This window comes from Cryptomeria japonica, chromosome 10, assembly GCF_030272615.1.
Source record: "Cryptomeria japonica chromosome 10, Sugi_1.0, whole genome shotgun sequence".
NCBI lineage: Eukaryota > Viridiplantae > Streptophyta > Pinopsida > Cupressales > Cupressaceae > Cryptomeria > Cryptomeria japonica.
The window spans coordinates 142,705,369-142,731,065 of record NC_081414.1 but is presented as its reverse complement, the minus strand read 5'-3'; the positions used below and the strand labels follow the sequence as shown (position 1 = coordinate 142,731,065).

The window sequence follows — 25,697 nt, the reverse complement described above, 5'->3', positions numbered from 1 at the left end:
CAAACTCATCCTGTTGGCAATTTGGCACTAAGTTGTCATTGATGTCAATCGGCATGATGAATACTCACATAAGTGTGAGCATAAAGAATGAAGACCTACTGGTAGTCTCACACCACCAGAGGCGAAGATGTGTTACCGGTATAGGATGCTCTACTAGTTAACAAAAGAAGAAATCTCTACCAACAAAGAGTTGTATCGGTATGTGTTTTTCAGACCAATTTTGTGTTGGTGGGCCATGTCCTAATTGTTGTGATGCCATGTGAAGTAGAGGTGGCAAACATGTTGTGGTTGGTGAAGCCTCATCAATAGGGTTGATGAAACAGATAATCGCCATTAATGGAGGAGCCACAAATCAAGGGATTGTATCTGACTGATTGTGGCTCAAGGAAGAAGGAATGATAGAGGAAGATCAGAGAGTAGTTGGCGCCTGAATCTATGCAAGGGAAATCCGATTCAGGAAGTCCTCAAAAAAAAACTTCTAAAGTGCTTTATGTGTCAACTGATTTCATGACAGAAGATTTGATTCGAGATTGCCATTTCTAGAAAATGTGCACTGGATAATGGAAACCGTGTGCAGGTGCATCCTTTTAGGATAGGTGATCGATCTAAGATGGGTAGGATTGAATCTCATAAAGATTGTGTCGAAAAGAAGAAACCCTAACCACTCAAGTTTTTGAATTACGTTCTGGAGGGAAATCACCATATAAGAAATGAGAGCTCAAAACAAAAGAGTTGATGTTGCGAAAGAGGATAAGTGACGAAAGAGTAAGCAAAGAAAATAATTGTGAGCCTTAGAAAGAATTCTATGAAAGTTGCAATGTGCATGAGCAAGCATACCAGTGAGAGGATTCTACTGATAGTTTGATAGTCTTGCAGTTGAGCCTAACCGGTAAGGCGTGGTAGAGTAGGAAACATCCTAGTGTGATCCAGTGTGTTGAGAGATTGTGTGTGAAAGGGAGAGAAAGATAACAAAGGTTGAGAAAAAGGGACATTAATTCCACAACTGGTAGTGTGAGTTTCAGTGGAGGAGTAAAGACTGTCAACCGACAAAGTGTTATTTGGTCAAAGAGTTGCATAATTCATTTGCAACAAGAAGCCTTAATTGTATTCAAATAGCATTTCAATATACACCACCAAGTTGATGCTTGGTGCAGGGGTTGGTGCTCCCTAGGTTAGTTCCCTAAAAGACAGGGGTTGGTGCCCAAAATCTTTGTAAGTCAGTATTTTACCTATGAGGTTGGATTGGAGCAGTAGACTCCAACAGCTTTTCTCACCGAGGTTTTTCCCATATTGGGTTTTCCTCATAAATCTGGAGTTGTGAATCACTTATGTGTGAATAATCTCTTTGGTTCTCTTTCTTGTATTACTGGTAAGACTACTTAAAATTTAAGTGAGTAATTGATATTTTGAGATTAGATTAGAAAAGAGAAAAAGCTAGAAACCACTGATTCACCCCCTCTTAGTGTATTCAGTGTTCAACAATTAGTATCAGAGCGAAGTTCCCGGTTATAGTTAAACCTTGGGTTGATTCAGGACTTTGAACACAATGGCAAGAAGTGAGTCTACTTCCTTAAAAGCCCCCATGTTTGATGGATCCAACTATGCCTTCTAGAGTAGAAGAATGGAGACCTATATTTCATCTCTTGGGTTTGATGTATAGATGTTCATCAAGAATGGGTATGTTGTTTCTAATACTCCTCCCACTGATCCAGATGCAAAAAAGGAGTATGAGAATAATGCAAAGGAAAAACATGCTATCTTGAGTGGATTGTCTGATAATGAATTTGTCAAAGTCATGCATTGTGTTTCAGCAAAGGAGACATGGGACAAATTGTAGAGGTAGTTTGAGGGAGATGCAAAAGTCAAAGAAGCCAAGCTGCAAACACTAAGAGGCCAACTTGAAAGTATCAAAATGAAAGATGATGAAAACATTGCAGACTATCTTCACAGATTCGATGAGACTATGAATACCATTAGAGGACTTGGAGAAGAGATTGCAGATGAGATTCTTGTCAAGAAGCTACTTAGATCTCTTACTCCCAAATATGATACTAAGGTGTTAGCCATAGAAGAAGCCAAGGATCTGAAGACTTTTACAATGGATGAGCTATTTGGCTCTCTAATAGCCTATGAGATGAGAACAACTGGTGATACTTCCTCAAGGAAAGAAGCAACATTCAACATCACCAAAAAGGGAAAGGAAGCTATTACTCATAAAGAATCCAGTGAAGATTTTGATGCAAAAGTAGCAAACTCTGTCAGGAAGCTGAAAAGAGGATCCGACCAGTACAAAGGAAAGCTGCCATTTAATTGCTTCAACTATGGAAAGGTAGGACACTTCATTGCAAACTGTCCTCAAAAAGAAACCAATGGAGATGAGTCAAGAGAGTTTAGTGTTGGCAAATGCACATTCCAATGAGAAATTGTAGGTGATTAAAGGTATTGTCATTGATGGAAACCTTACAATCCTATGGCACAGGAATAGACACCAGTACAAGCACAGGCAGCGATAAAGATGTTTACCGACAGCCTGGCCAATAGGATTTTATTTATTGTATTTTGTAATTAATTGTAAAATCTTTTTGTAAGCCAACAAGGCAAATTATATTAGGACTCATATAGGTATGAGATCTCATAAATCATTTGTAAGAAGTGATAAATGCATGGAAGGAATGTAATAGGCAGATGCGAATATTAAGGCAGATTTTGGAATAAGGTTTATGAAAGTTGTATGAGCTTAATTAAACCGATACTAATCAGTGAGCTTAATTATGTGAATCTATTTTTGTAAGTCAGTGAGACTTCCCTTTTTGTATTTAATTAGTGACCTTTAGGCAATTGGTCTTCCTGCATGTGTAGGCCCCTATTGTATCAGTAATATTCACTTATTGGCTAGTGAGCGAATGTTGTGGGTCACAAATCCCACCTAGGTTTTTTCCACACCGGGTTTCCTCATTAAAAATATTGTGTTATGGTGTGCTTTCTATGTTGTGTTTACTGATCTTATTTACTACATTATTTCTGGTTTACCGGTACACTGCTTTGGTATGCAATTCATTTAATAAGTTTAGAAAATCCATTAATCGGTTAGATATGTTGGCATATGCACACTCCAATGAGACATTGTATGTGATTGAATGTTTTGTCATTGATGGCAACCTTACAATCCTATGGCACCGGCAAGGCATTACACCGGTAAGTTAGTGCACTGACATCAACGATCAAACTCTACACCGGCACCGGCACCGACACAGAGAAAGGAAGTATACCGGCATAGAGGCCGACAGGATTTTGTTATATTATATTTTGTTTATTATTGTAAAAACTTTGTAAGTCGACTTGGCATGTTGTAAAATGACTCTTATATATAAAAGAGATCATTGTAGACATTTTGTAATGAAGGAATGAATAAGGTTATGTAAGTGATGTATGCAAAATATAGGGTAAAGGGTTTATGTAAGAAGCAAAGCAGCAACCGGTACTGAATTAGGCATTATAGATGCTATTGTAAAGTAGTACAAGATACTAGATTTGTATAATCCACATTGTAAGTCAGTGAGACTTCCCATTTGAGCAGTGAGCTCTAGGCAGTTGGCCTTCCTACATGTGCAGGCCCCTATTGTAAGTAATATTCTCTTATTGGCTAATAAGTGGATATTGTGGGTCACAAATCCCACTGAGGTTTTTCCCACACCGGGTTTCCTCGTTAAATCCTTGTGTCATGGTGTGCTTTTCATGTGTATGTTTTTGATTCTGTTTATTGCATTATTTCTTGCATACTGGTACACTGTTATAATATATTCTGCATGTTTTAAGATAAGAAATTTTGTACACCGGTTAGATACTGATTCACCCCCCCTTCTTAGTATCTATGGGAATCCTAACAAGATATTGATTCACCCCCTGCCCCCTCTCAGTATCTTTGGGAATCCTAACAATTGGTATCAGAGCCTAGTCCTCTATTTTCAAAAGCCTAACAACTTGAGGAAGATTCTGACACCGGTACAGATGGAAAATTTGACAAAGCAATTGGAAATAGCTCTTGCAGATTATGATGCAGAAAAGTTGAAGAATATGAAGCTTGAAGATGATCTAAAGGCTGCACATAAAATCATTCAAGGACTTCAGGAAAATCTCACTATTGCTAGGAACAAAATAAGAGAACTTCATGAGAAAATACAGAGTGATGATGATGAAAAAGAAAATCTTAATTATCTTGTAAGCAAGATGAAGTAGGAAAACATGGCCTTGAGAAATGAAATACAAGATATGACTATGAGGTTTTGTAAAGACATTGAAGACCGAAAGAAGAATGAAGATGACTTGGCTAGGAGAATCAATGATGCTGGAAATGAAAATCTAAGAGTCAGTCATGAAAATGATATGTTGAAGACAAATATAATTCACTTGGAGCATGATAAAACTGAACTCATGAGACAGAAAGATTTCTTAGAAAATGAGTTGGCTACTGCAAATCAACACAAAGAAAAATTCAAGAAAAGTTCAGAGGAACTTGATGACATGTTGAAAAATCATAAACCTAATGGAGATACTAATGGCCTTGGCTTTGAAGTTCATCAAAGCTCCGGTATTGCAAACAATCATGATCACAGTAAACCCGTAAGACAACCTAGTGCCTACAAATTTAATGGAAAATGTTTTAACTGTAACAAGTATGGTCATAGAGAAAATCATTGTAGGTCTAGAAACTATTAGAACACCAATGAACCCACCGGTCAATGTTCTAAATGTAACAAAGTTGGTCATAATTCAGAAAATTGCAGAATGAATGTAAGATGTTATGCTTGTGGAAGATTTGGACACTTATCTAATCAATGCAGAATACATACCTGCATGGGATATGGAAAAGCTATTCAAAAAAATAATGTGACTTCTTATGCTTGTAGCAAGATTGGACATATATCAAAATTTTATAGAAGTAAGGCATCACTGATAAATAACAAAGGACACAGTTTGAAAGGTAAAGAGAATGTTGAAGAAGTAAAGCAAGAATTTTTAAAACAATGGATCAGAAAGTTAGATATGAATGTTAATGAAGCTATTCCTTCACCGGTAGAACATAGTATCACTCCACCAGCAGGAGATTCTTCATCTAATTGAAAAGAAACCTTTTGGGGGTATGGCAACGAATTGAAAATATGCTAATTTACCCTCGGTTGATGGTGAGAAGTTGAAATACTTCTTTATCAGAAGATGCGTTAAGTTTCACTTAACTGATAGGCATTTAATGTGGTAGTTGAAGGAAATGACATTATAAAGAAAGTGTTTTGGCTCTTTTTCATTCACCGAGCATTCAAAATTCCTTAGAGCATGAAAATCCCAAGTGAAGGCATTCACAACGAGAAGTGAAGAAAATCATTCAAGCACTCATACCTAAAGGTAGATTAAGGTATTTATATCAATGATTTCATCCTCTGCACCTGAATTCATTGTAAACCCTATTGTAATTGAAGTTGTTAAGCACCCTAGACCTGTATTTAAAATTATTCCTGAAATTGCGAAGAAAGATGATACCCTAGGAGCCTTTTCGAAAATACCCAAAGGAGTTTCTTATGCTGAGGATCCTATAATTTACACACACTTTCATATGGAAGAACTAGGAGTTGAAGAGATTATGAACATGTATAGAACAATAATTTGTGATGTTAATGGAAATGTGAAACTGAAACATAAGATAGTTGAAACCCTAGGTTTTGTGGAGATTCTTAGTATCCTTGATTTTCCAAAGGATGTTATAAGGATTGTGTTAAGAAGAGTTCATGGGGAGTTCTTTTGGTTAGATTTCATTCATAAGATAACAAAAGAAGCAGTTAGGGCAGTGACAGGCTTACCTTTCACCAGTAGCAGGCCTAACAAAACTAAAAAGGTTTCTAATGACACTGTAATGACCCTAACCAGTGCAATCTTTGACAAGAGATCCTTAAGAGTAAATAATGTAAAGGATATCAATGTAAGGTTTATCAACATGATTCTTGGATACAAAGTTACACATGCTAACAGATTAAACTCTGTTTCTAGCTTATGTATCAAGAGTGCCTATGACATGGTAAACAACAATGCAAAGATTGACATATGCAAATGGTTGAAGGATGAACTGATAGACAATCTAAGGAAGATCAAAGGTGATAAGAAAGGTACATTCAAATTTGGCAACTTACTTGTATGTTTGATGTTATATATTACCAAGGAAGTACCTGGTATTGGTAGAAAGGATTTTGGTTTTGGCATACCGGTAGAAAAACAACTTCTAGACATGCTAAACAATATGGGAGATGACAAAGAAAAGAACATAAATGAACACTTTCAGGCATTAAAGGCTAGAATGAAAACTAGGATAAGGCTATCTCATTCTATAGTTGACAAATATCAAAAAGAGATATGCTTTGTGATAAAGAAAGATGAAATCTGGATGGAAGCAGTGGTTCTGAGGACTATTTTGGTTACAGAGATGGGATATGAGGCTGATGAGAACATAATAGAAACTTATGCAAAAGAACTTCTAGAAGCCCCTAAAGAACCAATAGAGAAAGTATTTGGAAATGCAGAAACAATTGAAAGCAACATTCAGTCACAGACAAGAATAAAGAAAACTGAACAAATAGTTAGAAAAGGAACAAGGCAAGCTAAAGCAATCAAGGAAGACATATTGCCTAAAATTGGTATTAAGGAGAGTGACTTGGAAGGATTACAACCAAAAACACATCTTTCACTAGTTGCTACCTCATCTGACATTGAAATACCAACAAATTTTAAAAGGGTAATAAGGAAAAGGAAACCTTCACCAGTACCCACTCCTACACCTAAGAGAACAAGACAGAAACAACAGGAAGTTAGGCTTCCAGCAAAGAAGTTAACACCAAATAAAAGAAAAGAAAAACAAGTTGTTCCTCCACTTGACAACCTTTTGAATGAGATAACTGAAAATGGTAACTTATCAAACATTAGAAAACTATATGATACTTTTAATAGTGATGAAAAGGAAAGAATAGAAAACAGTGTTATCCTACACTTGGACATCTACAAGAAAGTTTTGATTGAGGTTGCTGATGATTTACCCAATGAGTTGTATAGAAGGTTAGAACCAAGGAGAGCAGCAATTGTTGAACTGGATAAAAATATGAAGGAAGAGAAACTACTTGCAGTTCACCTAGTAAATTCAACAGAAGAAATTGATGAACTGATAAGTGAGGCTAACTGGACAGTATTTTCAACTGGTCACCAGCATGTAGCACTAATGGCTAGCAGAGTTAATGATATCAGAAGAAACTACAGACAAGTGGGATATATTCTCTGTTGAGAAAGAGAAACAAGAAGAGCTTAAGAGACCAAAGACTTTAAAAGTCTACCAAAAGGACAAAGATAAGGGTAAAGGTAAGGTAGGTGGTCCTCTGAGTATAAAGGTGACAGATAGCTTACTCCCACCTCCTTCTGATACTCCACTGACACAAAATGTTGATACACCACCGGCAACAAAGAGTATGGAGACAACACATGAGGACACAAATCATGATTCTAAGGTGTTGTATACAATGAATATTGACACACAGGAAGTCAACGTTATGGTTGATAAGGAAACAAGTGAGAAGAGAGATGTGGCAACTGAGCCATCAGTAGAAGACACTACTGTTGAGACAAATATTGAGGATACAGTTGGAAAAATTGAAATTAGGACTGATCCACAAACTGAACATGCAACTAATTTCCTGGATAAAGAAAAGGAAGATACCACTAGTATACATACTGATATATCTACTGGGCAACCGATAAATGATAGCAATGAAAAATCCATTGAGATACCGGCTATAGACATTTATGAGGTAAACACAGAGAAACTGGTAGAAAATACAGAGTCACAATTAGAAAAACTGGCAGTGGAAAGTTCTGAGAAGAAGACTGAGGTACATACTGAGAAATCAAAAGAGAAGAAGGATGAGCTAAAGGTTCAAACAGAGACTGTGCCACCGACATCAACTAAGAAACCTAAACCCTTTCTTGTAGAAATGCAGACTCAAACTGGTCTACGAGAGGTCACCATAAGCAAAGAGGTTCCTCACACTGGTGGATTACAGATTGTTAAGATAGTTGGTCAATCATATAATTCTTCACTGACAGAATACCAGCCAATCAATGTAACAGAGGTATTGGTTGATTCAATTAAGAAAATAACTGATTGTAATGCACTTGCATATAAGGCAATTGATGACACTGTTGTTCACCAAAAGTGATAACCCAAGAACACCTGCAAATCTATCTATGAGATAGCCAATCTCAGTCAATGAAACACTTCAGTTCTTGGACAACATAACATAGGATCCTAATGATCCTCCTACACTTCAGGTTCTGCTAGACCTAGGGGGGGACACCCTTTTGATGCATTGAATACAACAATCACAAACATAAGACTGCATCAACAATGAGCAGACAAACCATTCCACAAGCTCACCAAATAAAGTAACATGTACAGATGGGCTGGATCTTATACAAATAATAGGTGAAATAGAGCTTTGGAAGGATAGAATATTAACCTCTAAACATAAAGGGAAATTATATTTTCTTTTAAAATGTATATCTGATACCATCCCCAAATCTGTCAAACACCAGTGCCTTGTTCATTGGGCAACAGAGTCACACACAAAATTACAAAATGCCAATCACAGCTGCAAATTTGTTCTCCTTTCAAAATATCCCTGCACTAATACCTTATACTAATGCATTACTCAATCCATTCACAAAATTATCAGATCTAGGACACATTCCATTGTTTATGACTGATTATAGAATTTAAACTCTTCATTGAAGAATGCCTACAAACAATCATAATCTCCATGAGATGACAAATTATAAGCCTCCTTGAGGATTCAATTCATAACAATGAAATATATGCAGAGAGACAATATCATGGGAAATTTACTCATGCCTGACACAAGTAAGACCTGCAACTTAGAAAATAATTTGTCATCCTGTAATGTAGCCTCTATACCCTGAACAGATCCATAGAACTTTACAAGTTTGGGTCAAGAAATTCAGAAAATGGAAGCCATGAACACTGGAGCACTTCTCATAGAATTCTGGAACCCTTACAACTGAGAAGAATCTGGAATAAGAAGGAGAGGGAAGAAAATCAAATCTGCAACTGAAATTGCCAAGTATCTCCTCTCTAACTGAATTTCACCCCCATGTAAACTTCTCTCGAAATATCAAACATTTGTCAAAATTAACTACTTGACCGGATTCCTCATTCCAAGAGCTTTCTGGAAACATATAATACTTCATATTTTGGCCAAAAAATGAGCCCTGGGCGAATTAATCCTCAACATGTGCACATCATTTAAATTTTTGAGTTTTTAATATAGTCTGCACTATCTAACAAACATGATTTTAATTTTAATTTTTGCCTCCTTTTTGGCCTGACGCCTTGCCATGTGGTAGCCTCTGATTGGTCGATGGGATCTACTAGGTGCCACCTGGAATGACACCTCATCACTCCGCCACATGTCCACTTTCTTGTTGGCCACCCCACTGGGGCCCACCTATTGGATGACCAACTGGACCTACCACGTCATCACCACCTGGCTTTGGCCATTTCACAGATGGTATGTTTCGTGCATCTTCACCTCACGAAACCGCACAGGTCGTTGATCTGCTCCAAACGTGCTCGACCTTTACCATGTTGCATCTTCGGAGATGCTTTTCGTTGTTTGGCGGACCTTAAGCGGCGAGCAACTTTCCTTCGCAAAGTCGCGTGAGCTATCCGATCATCTCGAACCTGAAGGGTCTTTACCTCTTTTTGCTATTTCGTAGGGTTTAACTAGCGAGCATCTTCAGGCTCTGAAATCATGCGCTTCGTCGGATCCTCTATAACCTGCTCACTGGTTAAGCCGACCCTTCTCTGCAAAATTCACCTATTTGCCTCGGGAAGCGTGCTTACGTGGGGTCCACTTGGTCACCACTTAGTCACCTCCTCTATCACCTCTAGATCCATGCCCAAGCGTGGGCCCATCTTGGGCACCCATCGGCACCGTCAGTTAAAAGCCTAGATGGCTTTGACATTATAGATGTGTGTGATTTTGCATATAAACACCAAAATAGACCATTTCCCAGTCAATGTAGGATAAAAGACTTTGCTTGGAAACTACATTTTGAAGCTTTCCTCTTGAGTTTTAATGGCGCCTTTAGTGTTTGCCTGAAATTTTAGTTGCCTCCAAAGACCACGCCAACCATGCCACAACTGGGAAGAATGTTGAAGAATGTTAATGTCCTTTCAATGCCTTCCAACTGAAATTGCTTGTGCTTGCACTTTTCAACATTTTTTTAGTATGGAATTTTAGTGTTGCGAGACTTCTGGTATGCATGGGAGACTGTGGCAGCACTGCATAAGAGTCAAGAATGAGGCGGATCTTCACAACATGAGCCCAATTTGTTCCTAAAACTGTAGTTAGGTGTGCCTCAAATCTTTTGGGTGTTATAATGTGATCACTCTTCTTCTTAGATGCTTCAAATGGGAAAATAAAACTCTTATCATCTTGTGGATTTTGCAATCTTACTTGGTTAGTTACCACAATAGGTATCCTTGAAACCTCTGCAAGAGCTTTTAAAATGGATGCCTGACTACCTATTGCATCATGTTTTGAAGAAGTTTGTTCCTGCCCCTGTTCACTTGAAATTAGCATAGCCATACTGTCAATAATCACCAACTTTATACAATGTTGAGTGACTGATACTTCTAGTTGCCACAAGCTTTCTGCCAACTCAGTTACTGATGAAATTTGCAAAACCAACACTCGAGCAGCAAGATCCCGCAACATCCCTTCTTTGTGAAAGATATCTGGAAACCTGGACTTCATAATTTCTATCATCGTTCCTAAGTTAAATTTGTGTTCTATGTCAATATAGACAACATTTCCATTAAGTCCTCCATGACTCTCTGGCAGTGCTGCTAACATTGAAAGCATGAGACATAATTGTGTTTTACAACTTCCCGTTGGAGCAACCACTTCTGTCACTGCACCAAAAGGAATACCTCCACATTAAGCATTATCTTAAACCAATTAAGTGTGTTTGAAAATGGCCATGTGATGGCTCATTCATGATGTGATTCTTCATGACTGAAAGAACAGTGCAACAAGGTGGGCATGCGAGTTCACTAATTTGAGTTACTGTTGTTGCTACAAGAGGGAGAGCACGCGAGGGAGGAGCTGCATTCATTTATTAAAATTGTCTGAAGCTTCCTTCAAAAACCACGCCACACACCATCCTCCTTTAATCCTTTGCAGTTGACTAAAATGTTTTATTTGCATGAATTTTCCACGATATTTGCAAGGAGGCTATCATAGCCCATGAGGGGAGGACGTAGCACCTCTGGCAATGCATTTGTGAAAATTTTTTTCAGTATTTCACATGCCATGTCTTTTGCTTTAACACATGCAAGCTCTGTATTTTGAATTTTCTCAATTTTCTCTCAGACAAGAACAATGTAATTATCATTGCCCTCATTCTCCAAGCATTTGAGAACCTTCTTGTACATGTTGACTTGAGGTTGTACACTCGAACTTCCCAACCAACTAAGAATCTCCATACATTTCCTACATTTTTCGGCTGCTGAAAGACTATCTAGTAGAATACTATAAGTTTCTAACGTTGATTCTATGCCATCTTGTTCAAGCTTGTAGAACATCTTCATCATTTCTTCCATTTTTCCACATTTCCCAAGAGTCCGTAGAAGATGATTCAAAAGTCCATGAAGGTTCCATCTCTTTCACAATTTTATTTGTTGTATTCCAATCTCGCAACAACAGCTCATAGCATGTCACCAAAGATACTCATAGCCCACTGCCATTTTCTTGCTCAACCATGAACACTGATTAAAGCATTATATGTTTCCACATCTGGTTTGCACCTCCATTTTTTCATTTCATACAGAAGCCACATGCTTGATCAGTTATATTATGTATTACACACAACCTAATAAGCATATTATATATGTCATTTCGAGCACTATAATTTCTTTGATTCTTTATCCAATTGAAAACCCAAACAACATGCTTTAGTTCACCCATCTTATAGATTTCCAATTTGCACTTGGTTTTGAATTTTCTCTGCTCTCTCACTGTTCAACTGGCGAATTGTAGTCAAGCCAGGTCAGGCCCCAAAGTGGGTCCGACTAAAAAAAATTTGTTTTCATACAACTGACCTTTGAAAAGCTTTAGGAACCTCAAACATACCTCTGGAAATGATCAGCATCATTTTCGGATCATTAATCTGCATTCTACGACTTTCAGGCACTTGCGCCACATTTTCGCATTTAATCGCGAAGATATATTTTTCAAACCTGTCAAAACACCTTTCTAAAGCATGCCATCTGATAGGCATGTACTCTAATATGCAAGCATGAAATCTACCAAATAGTTTCTCAAGATGAGTTCCGAGTGAAGAAATATTAATTGGCAAAAATGACCAACTGGCTTTGTTGACATTGCGGACCTGATGAAGTCAATGTTCTGGCAACACATGATGCCTTTCTCAAAAATACCAAATGACCTCTATAGGCCCTCAAATTTGAAACATAGGTACCTTGAAGTACATACTAAAACTTAGAAATCTCGGTTCGATCACAAGACTGATAGGATGCAAATGCTGTGCCCACAAAAATGGCTACATTAACTGATGCGGCAACAAAAGTAAGGATAACTGAAAACGATGGCTAAATGAACCCTTTTGAAAACCGATCAAACGGATTGGCAGAGGCTTGAAATTTAAAACATAGCTCATCATTTATACCAACATTAACCTGGAACAAACATTTTGTCATAGCACTTACTGAGGCAACTTTTATACTTATGCGAAACAGGGACTTGCCAACACACACAAATTGCAAACGGACTTGGCTTCAAAAACTGAGCAAATGGATTCGTCAAGACTTCAAATTTTTTAGGCTAACTCAAATTTATGCATAGAATCCAATCCACTTTTAATTTCTTCATGACTATCAACAGGGCAAAAGATATAATTGCTCAAAGTAGGCTACTCAATAAAATCTGCATTTGTGCCTAAAATGCACTTTCAACTCACCCCTCGAAATGGGTACCTCATAAACTTATCCAAACTGAATTCTAAGAGTTTCACATCACTGAATAGGCCAAATGAAAGGTGTAGGACATGAATCCTGAGCCTTACCCTCTGAAAATCAACTAGCTCCATTTTACCCCCTTGCTAACTAGGCCATTCAAACTGACTTATTTGGAAATGCAAAGCAAAATTTTGAAATGGGCCTCTAAACTTGACTCAATTTTAATGAGTCCCAATAGTGGCTCTGACTAGGGATGGTTGATTGCTATATCAACACAAGAACATAGAATCAATGGTTAAGCAGACCACCCAAAAACGGACCATTTCTCATTTCTTCTCATCTCAAAAACAGGGCTTCCTTATTCTACCCAAACAGCAGGGCACTTTATTGAAAACCACGAAACTGAAGCAAAGCAACTACAAAAAATATACAAACATGCTTAAAATTGAATCATAAGCTACTCAAACAATCTTAGCATTTACCTCTATCAAAAATCTGATTCTCATCACCTGATGTTATGATCCAAACAAAGGCACCTTTCAATAACAACTGAGCATAACTTTTATAATCCACCTCTTTTGTCTCATTATTGAAATAGCTAGTGTGCATACCTTTGGTCTGATTTTGAACTTTGTGATCACACACTACTTCAACAAAAATAAAACCATGAGACAACTCACCATAAAGGCTTTCCCACAAGCTGCCATACACTTCACTATCCCACTCAACTCTATCATTTGCAAGGACATCATCATGCTGAACTTGAAAAATAAAACACTCATTTTCAACATTGCAATTCCTATCAGCACATGCCTTATTACCATTTAAATTCATAGAATGAGGGGCATTACTAATCAACTGATGCAAACAAGGAACATACATGTTACAATCTGGACGTGACACTTCACTATGCTGATCACACCCCATACTATCCTTGTTTATCAAATTGAAAACCTTTGCCTTCTCAACATCCCATTCATGGAAAAGAATGCATACCTCTAGCTAAAGCAAATCCTCAACTAACTCTTTCTCTTTCAGGCTTACATCCACCTGAAACACTTTCATTTGTGGTTTTAAATGATCATCACATAACCCATGCTTCTTACCTTCATCATGAAACAATTTTTTACAACCCATGCTATTGCTGTTCGGAATTTCATCAGTATTATGGACTGGTTCATCATTTACAACATTTGGCTGATCAATTATTTCTTCATACAAAGGGTTAGAAACAAAATGAAGAATCCCCTTATAAACATTATGACACTGAAGTGGCTGGTCTGTATCTATATCAGCATTGAATAAAGCATTAGTAAAATTACTAAACACACCATCCATTCGATCATCATAATCATCTTCATCAGACAAAGAAGAAATTGAAACTTGGCTGGAACAATCCTTAGTGTTCCATGTTTCACATTCATAAGATTTCATCATTTGACCATCATTCTGAAAATCAAGATAATCATGCTTATCTTGCCACAATTGATCTTCTCCACCAATAGAACACTCGTCATTAGCCAAAGAATGAAAATGAACATCGTTGGCATTTACTTCATCAGATGAGTTTTTAGCATGTCCACTAAAATTTTATGTCATAAAACCATCTATTAGATCAGCATGTTGTTCATCAAGTATACAAGCATTCAATTCACAGTCCTTTTCCGAAGAATCCTCTTCACTATATTGTAGAAGGTCTTCATCAATAGCTCAAAGGCTCTCCCATATCTGAACCTTCTTATCCATAGCTTCAAGAGTTTTCCTAAGTTCTACAATCTTCTGGAATTGTATTACACTTTGCTATTCTATGTGAGATTCCATAAAATTTTCTCCATCCATGTGTGCTATATCTTCATTGCAATCACGCATACCATCACAATTTTCTGAATTTACTTTGTGCATAACTTTCATAATAGAAAGATTATCAACATGATTAGGAGAAGTGAAATCTGAAGTGAAATCTGAAAATAGATTTACTTCATCCTCAACACAATTGAGATTATCAATATCTAAGTGAGGATCAACTATTGTTTGCACCAAACAATTCTGATTTTCATCATATGGCACATTTTCACTTGCACAAATAGCAACACTTAGTAATCCCTCTGTATTTGGTATTTCAACATCAAATACATCAGCAGCATGTAAAGATTGATGGTAATCACCATCATTGTTTTCATCATCACTAACCTTGAGAGATGCATGACTCACTTGGTAATTGGCAGTCACATAATCAGCATAACTAGCATACAAATCAAATGGTACATATCCCTTGTATATATCTATCTCTGTATCAACATTTTCACAACACTTCCCACTGATCATTCCATCCTTACTGTGAGAGACAACCGACATTAACAACAGAGGTTCTTGACTCTCATTTAAATCTGAAACACATGCATCAACAAAACCATTTGGAACTGCAAAGCTTGATGCACCTAGACACAGAATGATTTGCTGAGTCTCACATGGTATTTCACCATTGAAGGTGCTTTGATAAGAAACTACAACAGACACAAATCTCTTCGAGTTTCCAAACTTCAAGTTATTTTCCATATCCCTAGTTGTGTTAAAAGCTTCATGCAAAGTCTTGGGTTCTTTGTTTCTCAATAAGAAGCACATCTTTTCATCAAATGCACTCATATAAACATCCAGACATACTTTATCATCAAGTTTATACTTTCTGGAAATTTTGGACAAAGCTTGCAAAAATCTAATATTAAATGTTGGTACCAATTCATCTTCCCTGATTTGTATATAAGTGAATTCTTTCAACAAGTCATAATAACTCACCTTCTCATCGAATTGATCCATGAAATCTAAAACCAATTCTTCCCATGAGGTAATAGAATTCACTAGCAAAAAAGAGAACCAATCCCTTGCATCCTCTTTCAATGACTGAACAAACAATTTCATGCATACACCTTCTTGGCAAATTTCAAACTCTCCTATCAAATCTGAAACTCTTTTCACGTGTTGACATGTTGATTCTGATTTCTTCCCACTGAATATGGGCAAATACTTTCTAATTTCTGTGGGTATGGGATTTGGGTAACCTGGAATATCTCTGAAATTTAGAGCAGCATAATGGTTCATGATGAAACTTCTCCTATTATACCGTTGTGACACTTCACCAGGCATAGCTCTATGTGGAAATACACAAGGTTGAAAAACTTCACTGCTCATTTTTCCTACTCCCACAAATGATTATATAACTTTGGATAAAAACTTCAAGCAAGTATCCTTATACTGAAACTATTTCACAACATTGCTTGACACAAAGCTCCTCCTAAATTTGCATACTATGGAAGATCATAGACACTGGATATTTCAGCAACATAGATATGCAAATTAATTTTTGTGATTCTTCTTTCCCTCTAGACTAGTGTTGTTCACTAAATCGGAAAACAACATTATACATTCAAACTTTCAGAAGAGATGTCTTGCATTTTAAAACCTCTAAAAATACCTGTAGATTTGTAGCTATAAGACTTGTAGATCTAGAGATTTACTTCACTTTTAGCACGGTCTTTTACATCAAAGTCGCCACCTCTTGCATAGAGGATATTTTGAACAACAGAATGCCATTCAACATTTGTTTAATTCTCTATTTCTCTTTTAATCTTGCTGTAATCAACACTCTTCCAGGCTATTTAACACTGGTATAAACCACAGAGTCGCCACCCAATAAGGAATTGGGGAAAAGTTCGTATACAGCTGCAAGAGCTTCTTACAACTTTGAACAAATACAATTTACTGTTACCTTTCATAAAATATAACATGAAACTCATGGATACTTGCAGATCTAGAACAAGGAACACTTTCTAACTCATAAATTCACTTTCATACTTTGTGCATACACAATGGACAGACTGGCTAGATATGAAATTGATAGAACAAGGATACATTCAACTTCTGACCTCATAAATCAAACATTCAAATCCATTAATTCCCAAGCAGAGTCGCCATTTTTGTTGTTCACCAAAAGTGATAACCCAAGAACACCTACAAATCTATCTATGAGCTAGCCAATCTTAATCAATGAAACACTTCAGGGCATGGACAACATAACATAGGATGCTAATGATCCTCCTGCACTTCAGGTTCTGCTAGACCTGGGGGGGACACCCTTTTGATGCATTGAATACAACTATCACAAACATAAGACTGCATCAATAATGAGCAGACAAACCATTCCACAAGCTCACCAAATTAAGTAACACGTACAGATGGGCTGGATCTTATACAAATAATAGGTGAAATAGAGCTTTGGAAGGATAGAATATTAACCCCTAAACATAAAGGGAAATTAGATTTTCTTTTTGTATATCTGATACCATCCCCAAATCTGTCAAAGACTAGTGCCTTGTTCATTGGGCAACATAGTCACACACAGAATTACAAAATGCCAATCACAGCTGTAAATTTGTTCTCCTTTCAAAATATCCCTGCACTAATACCTTATACTAATGCATTACTCAATCCATTCACAAAATTATCAGATCTGGGACACATTCCATTGTTTATGACTGATTATAGAATTTAAACTCTTCATTGAAGAATGCCTACAAACAACCATACAATCTCTGTGAGATGACAAATTATAAGCCTCCTTGAGGATTCAATTCATAACAATGAAATATATGCATAGAGACAATATCATGGGAAATTTACTTATGCTTGACACAAGTAAGACGTGCAACTTAGAAAACAATCTGTCATCCTATAATGTAGCCTCTATACCCTGAATAGATCCATAGAACTTTACAAGTTTGGGTCAAGAAATTCAGAAAATGGAAGCCATGAACACTGGAGCACTTCTCACAGAATTCTGGAACCCTTACAACTAAGAAGAATTGGGAATAAGAAGGAGAGGGAAGAAAATCAAATCTGCAACTGAAATTGCCAAGTATCTCCTCTCTAACTGAATTTCACCCCCATGGAAACTGCTCTTGAAATATCCCACATTTGTCAAAATTAACTGCCCAACAAGATTCCTCATTTCGAGAGCTTTCTGGAAACATATAATACTTCATATTTTGGCCACAAAATGAGCCCTAGGCGAATTAATCCTCAACATGTGCACATCATTTAAATTTTTGAATTTTTAATATAGTTTGCACTATATAATAAACATGACTTTAATTTTAATTTTTGCCTCCTTTTTCACCTGACACCTTGCCATGTGGTGGCCTTTGATTGGTTGATGGGGTCTACTAGGCGCCACCTGGGATGACACCTCATCACTCCACCACGTGTTCGCTTGCTTGTCGGCCACCTCACCGGGGCCCGCCTGCTAGATGACCACCTGGACCTACCACGTCATCGCCACCTGGCTTTCACCATTTCGCAGATGGTATGTTTCATGCATATTCACCTCACGAAACCATGCAGGCTATCGATCTGCTCCAAACTTGCTCGACTTTTACCATGTTGCATTTTTCAGAGATGCTTTTCATTGTTTTGTGGACCTTAACTAGCGAGCAACTTTCCTTTGCGAAGTCGCGTGAGCCGTCCGATCATTTCGAACTTGTAGGGTCTTTACCTCTTTTCGCTATTTCACAGGGTTTAACTGGCGGGCATCTTCGAGCTCCAAAATCATGCGCTTCATCGGATCCTCTACAACCTGCTCACTGGTTAATCCGACCCTTCTCCGAAAAATTCACTTGTTTTCCTTGGGAAGCATTCCTACATGGGGTCCACCTGGTCATCACTCAGTCACCTCCTCCATCACCTCAGGATCCATGCCCGCATGTGGGCCCACCTTGGGTGCCCATCGGCACCGTCCGTCAAAATCCCAGATGGCTTTGACATTATAGATGTGTGTGATTTTGCATATAAACACCAAAATAGACCATTTCCTAGTTAATGTGGTATAAAAGACTTTGCCTGGAAACTGCATTTTGAAGCTTTGCTCTTGAGTTTTAATGGCACCTTTGGTGTTTGCCTGAAATTTTAGTGGCCTCCAAACACCACGCCAACCACGCCACAACTAGGAAGAATGTTGAAGAATGTTAATGGCCTTTCAACGCCTTCCAACTAAAATTGCTTGTGCTTGCACTTTTCAACATTTTTTTAGTATGGAATTTTAGTGTTGCGAGACTTCTGGTATGCATGGGAGACTGTGGCAGCACTGCATAAGAGTCAAGAATGAGGCGGATGTTCACATCATGAGCCCAATTTGTTCCTAAAACTGCAGTTAGGTGTGCCTCAAAGCTTTTGGATGTTATAATGTGATCACTCTTCTTCTTAGCTGCTTCAAATGGGAAAATAAAACTCTTATCATCTTGTGCATTTTGCAATCTTACTTGGTTAGTTACCACAACATGTATCCTTGAAACCTCTGCAAGAGATTTTAAAATGGATGCCTGACTACCTATTGCATCACGTTTTGAAGAAGTCTATTCCTGCCCCTGTTCACTTGAAATCAGCGCAGCCATACTGTAAATAATCGCCAACTTTATACAATGTTGAGTGACTAATACTTCTAGTTGCCGCAAGCTTTCTGCCAACTCAGTTAGTGATGAAATCTGCAAAACCAACACTCGAGCAACAAGATCCTGCAACATCCCTTCTTTGTGAAAGATATCTGGAAACCTGGACTTCGCAATTTCTATCATCCTTCATGAGTTAAATTTGTGTTCTGTGTCAATATAGACAACATTTCCATTAAGTCCTCCATGATTCTCTGGTAGTGCTGCTAACACTGAAAGCATGAGACAGAATTGTGTTTTACCACTTCCAGTTGGAGCAACCACTTCTGTCACTGCACCAAAAGGAATACCTCCACATAAAGCATTATCTTAAACCAATTAAGTGTGCTTGAAAATGGCCATGTGATGGCTCATTCATGATGTGATTCTTCGTGACTGAAAGAATGGTGCGGCAAGGTGGGCATGCGATTTCGCTAATTTGAGTTACTACTATTGCTACCAGAGGGAGAGCACGTGAGGGAGGAGTTGCATTCATTTTTTAAAATTGTTTGAAGCTTCCTTCAAAAACCACGCCACACACCATCCTCCTTTAATCCTTTGCAGTTGACTAAAATGTTTTATTTGCATGAATTTTCCATGATATCTGCAAGGAGGCTATCATAGCCCATGAGGGGAGGACTTAGCACCTCTGGCAATGCATTTGTGAAAACTTTTTTCAGTATTTCACATGCCACGTCTTTTGCTTTAACACATGCAAACTCTGTATTTTCCATTTTCTCAATTTTCTCTTGAACAAGAACAATGTACTTATCATTTCCCTCATTCTCCAAGCATTTGAGAACCTTCTTGTACATGTTGACTTGAGGTTGTACACTCGAACTTCCCAACCAACTAAGAATCTCCATACATTTCCTACACTTTCCAGTTGCTGAAAGACTATCTAGTAAAATATTGTAATTTTGTAACGTTGATTCTATGCTAGCTTGTTCAAGCTTGTAGAACATCTTCATCATTTCTTCCATTTTTCCACATTTCCCAAGAGTCTGTAGAAGATGATTCAAAAGTCCATGAAGGTTCCATCTCTTTCACAATTTTATTTGTTGTATTCCAATCTTGCAACAGTAGCTCATAGCATGTCACCAAAGATACTCATAGCCCACTGCCATTTTCCTACTCGACCATGAACACTGATTAAAGCATTATATGTTTCCACATGTGGTTTGCACCTCCATTTTTTCATTTTAAACAGAAGCCACATGCTTGATCAGTTATATTATGTCTTACACACAACCTAATAAGCATATTATATATGTCATTTTGAGCACTATAATTTCTTTGATTATTTATCCAATTGAAAACTTGAACAACATGCTTTAGTTTGCCCACCTTACAGATTTCCGATTTGCACTTGGTTTTGAACTTTCTCTGCTCTCTCACTGTTCAACTGGCGAATTGCAGTCAAGCCAGGTCGGGCCCCAAAGTGTGTCCGACTAAAAAAAAATTCGTTTTCATACAACTGACCTTTGAAAAGCTTCAGGAACCTCAAACATACCTCTGGAAATGATCGGCATCATTTTCGGATCATTAATCCGCATTCTACGACTTCCAGGCACTTGCGCCACGTTTTCACATTTAATCGCGAAGATGTATTTTTCAAACCTGTCAAAACACCTTTTTGGAGCTCGCCATCTGACACGCGTGTACTCTTATATGCAAACATGAAATCTACCAAACGGTTTCTCAAGATGAGTCCTGAGTGAAGAAATATTAATCGGCAAAAATGACCAACTGGCTTTGTTGACACTGCGGACCTGATGAAGTCAATGTTCTGGCAACACATGATGCCTCTCTCAAAAATACCAAACGACCTCCGTAGGCCCTCAAATTTGAAACATAGGTACCTTGAAGTACATACTAAAACTTAGAAATCTCAGTTTAATCACAAGACTGACAGGATGCAAATGGTGCGACCACAAAAATGGCTACATTAAGTGATGCGACAACAAAAGTACGGATAACTGAAAACAATGGCTAAATGAACCCTTTTGAAAACCGATCAAACGGATTGGCAGAGGCTTGAAATTTGAAACATAGCTCATCATTTATACCAACATTAACCTGGAAAAAACATTCTATCATAGCACTTACTGAGGCAACTTTTACACTTATGCGAAATAGGGCTCCGACTAGCTGTCGAAATAGGGACTTGCCAACACACACAAACTGCAAACGGACTTGGCTTCAAAAACTGAGCAAATGGATTCGTCAAGACTTGAAATTTTGCAGGATAACTCACATTTATGCATATAATCCAATCCACTTTTAATTTCTTCATGACGATCAACAGGTCAAAAGATATAATTGCTCAAAGTAGGCTACTCAATAAAATCTGCATTTGTGCCTAAAATGCACTTTCAACTTATCCAAACTGAATTATGAAAGTTGCACATCACTGAATAGGCCAAATGAAAGGTGTAGGACATGAATCCCAAGCTTTACCCTCTGAAAATCAACTGTCTCCATTTTACCCCCTTGTTAACTAGGCCATTCAAACTGACTTATTTGGAAATGCAAAGCAAAATTTTGAAATGGGCCTCTAAACTTGACTCAATTTTAATGAGTCTCAACAGACACCATACCAATTTTGAAGATGATTGCACCCAGGTGTAACATAGAGAATAAAGATTCTTTAGGTCAATTAGACACATTGTCTAAGTACATAATCGGCAATCTTCTAACAATTGATCAAATCAATGAGGAGAATTTCAGAGAGAAAATGAATAAAGAGAAGGAAAAATTCCTTGAGGAGACAGTAAAGAAGACTAAGGAACATATAGATACATTATTACCGACACTAGGAAAGACAATTTTGGACTTCAAGAAATTGTATAGAGACACATGTAAGACAAACATTTTGACAGAGGATATAGATAAAGAGATCAGCAGAGCTCAAAAGGAGATCAATGACATTGCTGATAATTTAATAGGTTCATCAAAGTCCATATCGGTAGTAGAATAGGAAATTACTGACTTTGAAGAGAAAATTAAAAAACTTGAAAAAGATAAATAGAGATTAAGGTTTAAGGCAAAGGAATTGAAATGTAGACTAGGTCCTAAACTAGATATCCTCATCTCTTTGACAAAAGAGATTTGTGAGGCTCTTGTTCCAGGAATTAAGACACCAGAAGAGAAAATGCACATACTCACCGGTACAATCCAGAGGACTGAAGAAGCACTAACGGATAGTGAGAGATTCTACAACATCTTAAATTTTGCATTAGCAGAGTTATATCAGATTGTAACCAACCGGTTGCAGGGATCAAGATAGGAACTATACTCAATTGACATTGAATGACAACCTTTGTCATTGATGCCAAAGGGGGAGTAGTAGAGGATGAGAAAAAGGAGTAAGACAAAAGAGATCATCTGCTCAGGGGGAGAACACAGTTTTGACAGTTTTGGTAATACTTTTGGTCAACACATTTTGGATACAATTTTGGCTTTTTCCCATGAGTGTTGCCATCAATGCCAAAGGGGGAGATTGTTGGCAAATGTACACTCTAATGAGAAATTGTAGGTGATTGAAGGTATTTTCATTGATGGAAACCTTACAATCCTATGGCACAGGCACATACACCACCACAGGCACAAACATTGGCACAGGCATAGACACCAGCAACGACAACAACAAAGATGTTTACTGGCACCCTGGCCGAGAGGATTTTGTTTATTGTATTTTGTATTTAATTGTAAAATATTTTTGTAAGCCAACAAGGTGAATTGTATTAGGACTCATATAAGTATGAGATCTTGTAAATCATTTGTAAAAAGCGAGAAATGCATGGAAGGAATGTAATAGGTAGATACGAATATTAAGGCAGATTTTGGAATAAGGTTCATGGAAGTTGTATGAGCTTAAACTGGTACTGAACCTAGCATAGCAGATGCTGCACAGAAGCAGTACATGATATTGTATTTACATAATCTATTTTTGTAAGTCAATGAGACTTCCCTTTTTGTATTTAAGTAGTGAGCTTTAGGCATTTGGCCTTGTTGCATGTGCAGGCTCCTATTATATCTGTAATATTCACTTATTGGCTAGTGACTGAATATTGTGGGTCACAAATCCCACCGAGGTTTTTCCCACACTGGGTTTCCTCGTTAAAAATACTATTTTATGGTATGCTTTCTATGTTGTGTTTACTAATCTTGTTTAGTGCATTATTTCTGGTTTACCGGTACACTACTTTGGCATGCAATTCATTTAGTAAGTTTAGAAAATCCATTAACTAGTTAGATACTGATTCACCCCCCACCCCTCTTAGTATCTTTGGGAATCCTAACATTCAGAAGATTTGTCGGCAAAGATAGTGAAAGGAATGACTATTGGTAGGGAAGGAGAGGCTACCGGAACCGTAATAGCTTATATACCTTTGAGGATGACACAACATATGATGAAAATGCATCAGAAGATGATGACCATGAGAATAACGAAAAAGTCAATCTCTTCATGGCACTTGATAGACCAGCTCATGAAGATGAGGAAGAAGAGGATATTGAGGCTGAAGTGGATTTGGAGAGAGAACTTATCAGTGCTCTTGAAGAATTGAGTAAAACAAGAAGAGAACTCAAGAGGGTTAATCTTGTTGTAGTAGATGAACAAGAACTTTTGAAACAATCTCTAGAAGAGTCTGGTCAAGTCATATTTGACTTAAAGATGCAGCTGGAAGAAACTAAGAGGATTTGTGAAGGTACAGCCTTTGATCTGACAAAGAAAGAAAATGAGCATCAAAAGCTGGAAGCAGAAATAATAAAGCTCAGAAAGGTACTTGAAGAAATCAAGGAGAAAATAAAAATAAGGAGCAAGTATGAAGGGAACACTAAGCCCTTAGATAAGATGTTGAGAAAACAAAAGCAATCCAAAGACACCAGTGGCTTAGGCTTTGAAGAAGGTCAAAGTTCAACCCACAAAGATAAATCCAACAAAGAAATAATGTTCACCTCCTTAATAAAAGTTGAAGGAAAGAAGACATTCACTGTAAGCAAGAATACTGGCAAAAAGACATATGCAGATGCTGTTGGAAATCGTCACTCAAACTGGTATGCAGAAATGAACTAGAGGCCACACTTCTTACACCAAAATGCAGACCCAAAGAGAAATGTCAGAATTGGCCATGAAGGGAGGACCCTCCATGAGGCAGTTTCATTCAGGACCAAGACAGCCTAACTGGTATGTTTCAAACTTTCATGGTTACTGTTACCGCTGTCATAAATTTGGACACAGAATAGTTGACTTTAGATTAAACAATAAGCCTTCTATGAATTATGAAAGAATAAACCCATTTAATACCCTTTGGGATATGAATGTTGTATGCTATCAGTGCAATGGATATGGTCATAAGAGTTTTAATTGTAAGAAATGCTATAATTTTTAGGATATTTCCTTTAATGGAAATGTAAAATGCTATAACTGTCAAGAATTTGGACACATAGAAAAGTTATGCAAAAACAAGAAGATCAATCAAATGAAGGAAAATCTAGATCAAGGTCCAATAACTGAACCTGAGCTCAATATAGCATCAGACAAGAAGGAAATCAAACCAGTTTGGGTTGAGAAAGAAAAGGAATAGGCAGAATCAAGTCTCTTAGTACAAATGGCCTTGCATGCTAAAATGGAAAATCTATGGGTGGTAGATAGTGGTTGTTCAAACCATATGACTGATGACAAAAAGAAATTCATCAAACTTGAAGACTGGAATGGTGGATCAGTAAAGTTTGGAGACAATTTCTCCATCAAAATAAAGGAAAAAGGAACTCTAAGCATTGATAGAAAACTGAAGGCACATGATGTATATTGTGTGGAAGGCCTCAAGTATAATCTGCTAAGTGTGAGTCAGATGTGTTACAAAAATTATAAATTCACCTTTTATTCAACTAGTTTCCAGATAAAGAAAGACAGTACCGGTAAAGTTGTGGCAAAAGGAAAAAGAATCGATGGAAATGTTTATAGTCTGAAGGAATGCTATGAGCCCCATTGTATGTTAGGACAAGTAGATGAAAGTTGGTTGTGGTACAAAAGATTAGGCCACACAAATTTTGATAACTTAGTTGCAGTAAGCAAAAAGGCGTCTATGAGGAATATTCCACCCATCATCAAACTGGTAAACACATTTTGT

The 25,697-nt window shown here is 37.4% G+C and overlaps 2 protein-coding genes across 2 annotated transcripts; both read right to left on the bottom strand.

The window, feature by feature from the left end:
- Positions 1 to 10,271: 10,271 nt before the first annotated feature.
- Positions 10,272 to 11,713, bottom strand: LOC131027138 (DNA repair protein RAD51 homolog 2-like). Its single transcript, XM_057957129.1, has 2 exons — positions 11,509 to 11,713; positions 10,272 to 11,041 (listed from the first exon to the last, which is right to left on the bottom strand). The coding sequence occupies exons 1-2, from the start codon at positions 11,711 to 11,713 to the stop codon at positions 10,272 to 10,274; spliced, it is 975 nt and encodes a 324-aa protein (XP_057813112.1).
- A 7,997-nt stretch (positions 11,714 to 19,710) lies between these two features.
- Positions 19,711 to 20,543, bottom strand: LOC131858821 (uncharacterized). Its single transcript, XM_059212271.1, has 2 exons — positions 20,147 to 20,543; positions 19,711 to 19,853 (listed from the first exon to the last, which is right to left on the bottom strand). Exons 1-2 carry the CDS (start codon positions 20,541 to 20,543, stop codon positions 19,711 to 19,713), a joined length of 540 nt encoding a protein of 179 aa, XP_059068254.1.
- Positions 20,544 to 25,697: the final 5,154 nt, after the last annotated feature.